Source organism: Callionymus lyra, chromosome 16, assembly GCF_982586985.1.
Source record: "Callionymus lyra chromosome 16, fCalLyr1.hap1.1, whole genome shotgun sequence".
Lineage (NCBI taxonomy): Eukaryota > Metazoa > Chordata > Actinopteri > Syngnathiformes > Callionymidae > Callionymus > Callionymus lyra.
In genome coordinates this window covers 13504675-13510858 of record NC_141833.1, presented here as the reverse complement: position 1 = coordinate 13510858, position 6184 = coordinate 13504675, and the positions used below count along the sequence as shown (strand labels likewise).

The 6184-nt window shown below is 37.6% G+C and overlaps 1 protein-coding gene across 2 annotated transcripts in view; it reads right to left on the bottom strand.

Annotated features, from left to right (window-relative positions):
• Positions 1 to 363: 363 nt before the first annotated feature.
• prkag2b (protein kinase, AMP-activated, gamma 2 non-catalytic subunit b) overlaps positions 364 to 6184 on the bottom strand; it is a 28312-nt gene continuing 22491 nt past the window's right edge. For both annotated transcript variants that reach the window (XM_087810267.1, XM_087810268.1), the window contains 5 exons: positions 5921 to 6086; positions 5246 to 5283; positions 5031 to 5177; positions 4874 to 4967; positions 364 to 1438 (listed from right to left, as the gene is read on the bottom strand). In XM_087810267.1, coding sequence (XP_087666393.1) covers positions 1407 to 1438; positions 4874 to 4967; positions 5031 to 5177; positions 5246 to 5283; positions 5921 to 6086 — 477 coding nt within the window. In that variant the 3' untranslated portion in view covers positions 364 to 1406. The remainder of the gene's footprint in view (positions 1439 to 4873; positions 4968 to 5030; positions 5178 to 5245; positions 5284 to 5920; positions 6087 to 6184) is intronic.

The following is a 6184-nucleotide window of genomic DNA, read 5'->3' as shown; positions in this document are numbered from 1 at the left end:
ATCATCAGTGAATCCATCAGTTTCATATACCTTCTGTCGAGAACCATGGTCTCCTTGAAGCCGTCGATTCTAATCTCTGGTGCTTTTCATCTGGAAACAAAGAGGGTTCAAAGTCTGTACGATTGCGACCATTAAAAAAATAAAAGCAGTTATTACACTAAAAACATACTTCATTTTTTTTTTTTATCCTGAGGCTGGTTTTTTTCCTGCGAAGACAAGCGTAGACCAGACGGGAATAATAATCCATCACCATTTCCAGAAGAACCGCAAGAGTGGATCCATAATTCATAAGAACATTACATCATCATGCAACGAAAGAAAGAAAACAAAAAAAAACAACAAGTTTTTGTTGACAAATAAAAGTACATTCAGTGTCTGTTTATTCTTCCGTCTCCAGTTAAAACAGAAACTCTCAACATTCATTCTGCCGAAGTGAAGTTTCTCATGCGCGACGTTTGATCGGATAAAAGCTGAACCGGTTGCGAAAAAAATATATATTTACAACAAAAAAAAAAAAGAAAGGATAAAACCGCAGCGTTTCGGTGGAAACGTTGGTAAAAATAAAGCTTTTCAGTGACACCGTTGAGTGACGATACACGTCGAGAGTCAAGGATGGAGATGAATCTGTGGATTCCCTAGAAGAGTCAGAAAAGTGGCCGTGATTCTTCAGTCCAACGTGAAAAACGGTGAATTTAAACACAATCTGAAAAATTCCACATCAAATAAAAACCGACATGGATTAATGTGCAGCCGTTTCACTCTTAATATAATTCATTTTAAACTCATTTAAGCAAAGATAAACCAATTTTAAAGCGAATTTAAACAACTTTTTTCATCACAGAAGTTTCAAAATATATTTTTTTAAACAATCATTTAAAATCTTTTTTAATTTTTTTTTTTAACATCTCATTAAGGTGATTATTCGTGGTGCGTTCAAGGTGCCGGTAAACTCATGGAAGAAATTTGTGAAACATTTAAAAACCTGAATAAAGAGAAAAAAAAAAAGTGATCCATTTTTGTGACAAAAATCAATAAGAAAATTTGGAGGTCAGTGAACGCACCGTTGTATTCTCAGAGGCTAAGAGCTGATTTTTACAGAGTCACTTTGAATGCAGCACGTCTAAGCTAAGAGGAATAATTTGATATTGAATCGCCATGGTTTCCTGCGTTATTAACGGTCAGTGAAGGGAACATGTGAAGGGATCCCCGGAGGTCAGGGAAGTGTCCAGAAGGTCGAGCGTCCTGTGCAGCAGCCGTGAAACATGTTTACAGCAAATCAGTTCAAATCAACAGTCATCAGTGCAGGAAGGTTCGCTCGCCCGCCGTCGCTCTTTGGTTTTTAGTGCATCCGTGTCAGTCCAGCTCTTCTCGGCGTCGCACCCGCAACCTCTCCGTCTTCCTGCTGCTCATCCCGTCGGGTTCTCTTCCTTACAGACGTCTGAGGGCAGACGAACAGACAAAGATGGTCAAAAAGTGCTGCTTTTTGTAGGTGAAAGATTTCTCCTGGTTTCAGACTTTTTTTTTTTTTTTTTTCTAGCTAAACTGTTATCTTGGATCATGTTGTCAAACAGGAGCGGTGACAAGTTAACACCCCAAAACCCCCAATTAGTGAGGAATCGTTTCATCTTGCCAGTTTAAAAAAAATAAAAGATCACTGACTAGTGACACCTAGTGGGCGAAAACTAGAATGGCAGGATTTTGTTTTCTATCTTATGATTTAGATATATATATTTATATATATTATTATATTTATATTTATTTTTCTTTTCACAAACAAATAAATAGTTCAAATATATTACCTTTTTTTTTTTTTTTTTTTACATATACTTATCAAAAAGACTTACTAGACGACTTTAAACTCAAATTAAAAGAAGAAATTGGCTAAATAACACCTTACTTTTCCAACTCCCCGTTATTATTTTGCCACATCTTTTAAAATTAGTTTTACTTTTATGAAATTAAATACGTGGGCAGCTTCATTAATTCTAACATGATAATACTGTTATGACTTGAATTGGGGTGTAAATTATTATTTTGAACATTTTTACGAGGCTTTAGGAAGCAGATTAATAGATAAATTGAGTTTTTATTTCTGCATTTACAGCGTAAAATGCTGCTATAGAACCTAGAAAATACACTAACATTCAATATTTACTCAATAGTTAATGCGATAAAATTGTCAAAAACTGATAAAATAGTGTATATTTCTGAAAAACTGATTTTATTTTAAAAGTAAACATGGGAAGCAACTCAAAAATCAGTATAAAATTGACTAATGCCTATAAATTAAACCTTTCATAGCTTTTTATTTATGTATTTATATTTTGGTTGTTGTTTGATTTTTGTAAAAACCCAATGCAAAGAAAAAAATAAGAATACATTTTGGTAATTGCTCAAAGTAGGCAAGTAATTATTTGTAAAGCGCCTTTCTAGACCAGGGTCAAAAAGCGCTTGAACAATCAAAAACCATACACAATAAAATATATACATTAAAAGGCCAAGACACATAAGACAAACACAGGAGTCGCAGAAAATCAAGGGAAAAGCCTGAACAAGAAGGAGCTGTCTTGTCTACGGTCAATACAAAACTCGCAGCGAGAATTCTGACCGGCTCTAGTAGAAGAACTCACATTTCCCCGATCCTTAAAACTCTTCACTGGCTGCCAGTTTCTTTCAGGATCAATTTTAAAATTCTGGATCTTACTTTCAGATCTATTCATGGTCAGACTCCTCCTTACATCAGTGATCTGAGGACAAGATTAATAGCAAAAACCATGCATTTTTATTTAACCATGCCAAGCGGAGTTGCAAAAACATAGGAAACACAAGCGACGCATCAAAACTAGATTCTTAGAATGTCAAGAGACTTGATAATGGTTGAAACTTTTCTTAATATTTATAACAAAGATAGGACCCATGGTCGACCCCTGAGGGGCACCGTAAACAAAAACAAAAAAACGCCGTTGTCCAGTCAAACATCCAAACTATCACGAGGAAAAGTGAAGTCGCATGGAGCCTGTTTTACAAGCTCGCATGTGTTCCAAGGGTGAGTCGAGTCAATAGTCGTGGTGCTCAGACGCAAACAGTCCTAATCTAATCTGCGGCGCAGACGACATTGAGACTCCGTTTCAGGGTCATCGATTCTCAGAACACGCGTCTCTGTTGACGCAAGCCAAACAAGAAAGGACACGAAAATCAGTGAAAAATATCGACTGAAAAATTGCATCTTAAACTTAAGTTTCTCGCCAGATTTCATCATGTTGTTTGTGCAAAAGGTTCCCGTCTCTGTGGGGGATTTCCTGCTCAGAATAATTAATTGCCGTTTTCTGGCAAAAACAATGGATGTTGACTTACTTGGAAATTACACAAAACAAACATTAAACCTTATGCTAAAGCTCCAGATTATTGTGTTAAAATCCCAGTTAAGACGGTAGCATCTTATTTTCCCATATAAAAACAAATGGAGTTAAGAAGCAACGTCAACATTTACAGTAGATGCTTCGCTACACAACAATGAGGCTACACAACGCTGAAGACACGCACATGAACGCAGAACCAGTTTCAAACTTTCAAGGTCAAAATATTTAAAAAGTTTATTTTCTAAAAAAAAATTAAAAAAAATTGAACCGAAACTTGACTCATAAAACCTTATTTTCTTCTGCTCTTATTTAACAAAAACAGGGAAGTAATAAGTTCCCTTGATTGCACGCGGTCTTTAAATGTAGATTTATTTTGAGCTGTATTCAAAATTCATGACCAAAGTATTACTGAGTAAAAGAGGCTCAATAATGCGTTGGTGTCTTCTTGTTTATACTATTGTAACAGTTTATTTTCATTTCTAAACAAGAAGGATCTGTCTCGCCTGCCGTTAATATCAAACTCTGCAGCGAGAATTCTGACCCGCTCTAGTAGAAGAACTCACATTTCTCCTGATCCTTAAAACTCTTCACTGGCTGCCAGTTTCTTTCAGGATCAACTTTCAAATTCAGTTTTTTACTTTCAGATCTGTTCATGGTCAGACTCCACCTTACGATTACTTACTTACTTACTATATAAAACAGGCCCATTGAGTTTATTTAGACAATATGGCTGTAGAATTGTTATAAAGATGTTGTAAGAGTGACTGTTTTTTTCCTTCCCACAAGATATGATGCACATTTTTGACTGTTTAAAAGCTTTTTTAAAAGTTTAAATGGGGGGAAATAATTTGGTTTATTAACTTTAAATCACAATGAAATCTAGCAAACTTTAATGATGGATTTTAACTTATGACTCAAGTTTAAAATCGTTTTCTTTTTTTAAGTGAGAATCTCCCCGCCGGCAAAACTCACACTTCCAGAAATTGAACTTTTTTTTTTTACTCCCCGAGTATTTCTACAAAAAGGTCTGCAACCCTTGTACACGTTAAATCTGCACTCTGTTCCTCCTGCAGAAGAATCAGAACGAAAGCTCTGGTTCTTCTGCTTTTAGGTGGTGTTTCTGACCCAAAGTAGAAAAACCTTTGAAAGGTCATTTTTGTTAAATCAAGTCGGCGAAAACAAAAGGTTTGAGAAGCACGGATTAGATGATTATCATACAGGTCATTCCTAGAATTTGCATCACTTAATAATATCTTTTGGATATTTCAGCTTAAAAAATAAAAGAGCTAAAGTACAAACTAAGTGCATTTTTTCAAAAGACACACCACGATGCCTCATGACAAGAAGCCAAACCCGGAGCTGCAATGCAGTCGGCATCCACTAGGGGGCGTCACTTCCTACCTGGGGCAAAGTTAGAGGACAGGTTGGGAGAGGAGGAGGTGGTGGGGGGGTCCGGGTCAGGGAGGTGTGTGGGGGGTAGAGAAGATGGGATCAGCGGTGCTGAGCGTCTATACCTGCTGGACTGAGCACCAGAGCCTGGAGGATGTCGGACAGAGACACGATGCCTTCGATGCTGGAGCGCTCGTCCACCACCACCAGCCGATGCACCTGAAGAATTACAGGTCAAGGTGAGTTCTTTATGTTTTTCAATCAATTGTTACGCAAACTCACTTCCGCTTTGACGATCCTGTCCACGATGGTCTCCATGGTTTCCATCTTGTGGCACTTCATGACCCCCTCGAAGTACTGCGAGCGATGCTTCAGGGCCTGAGTCACCGTGATGTCCAGGTTGTTGTACGTCTTCTCAGCCGCTAGATTCTGAAATGACAGCGTCAGGGTCAGGATCACGAAAAATAAAAAAAGGTTAATATTTTAACGTCACTTACGATCACGTCGAATTTGGAGTAAATATCCACGACTTTTCCTGCAGAAGGAAACGAGAGAATGAAGACAGGATATTGAAAGCAAATACAGTAGAGAAGTGAGAAAATATCGATACACCGATATATCGCAATGAATGTTTCACGATATTGTATATAGATTCTGAAAAGCTCTATTTAAATTTATTTTTTTTATTTTATTATTTACATTTATTTTGTATCATAGTTCTTATATGGTTTATATTTCCAAAAAGTGTGTGTAAAATAAAGTAATTCGATTTTATTATTTATACAAGCAAATATTCACAGTGTTTGTTCCTTTTGTTGTTCCGAATAAACTTCAGGCCACTAGATGGCAGCAGTCATTACGTCCTCCACAGTTAAAGGAAGAAGAGGAAGAAGAATGGTTATTTGTATGAACAATAAAATACTGCGAGATCTCTGTAACGACTGAGGACGAGAGGATACATTTGACTCCAGCAGCTTTTAAAGCTGATGTTTGGACATATTTTGGTTTCAAAACAAATAAAAGTAGGTATGAATTTGTCATGTGGTCTGTAAATTCTGCAACAACAGAGTCAAGTACTCGACAATACTACAAATATATCCTTGTTACTACAGTATCACAGCGTATGCATCTGTATCGTGATTATCGTATCGTCAGATTCCTACAATCCTCACCAGACTCGTCCACCACCGGCAGCGCCGACACTCGTCTCTCTACGAAGATGTTGAGAGCTTTGATGATGGGCGTGTTGGGGTTGATGAAGGCGATCTCTTGATACGTGCCGATGCCCAACTCGCCGAGGGTTTGCTTCAGGAAAGCTGGCTTTGGCATCTCGCACATCTGGACAAGAGAAGAGATGTGAAGGTTTCCCCCCTGATGACCGCTAGAGGGCAGCAGGACCAGCAAGGCGATCCGGTGAAAACACACAAGACGTGATG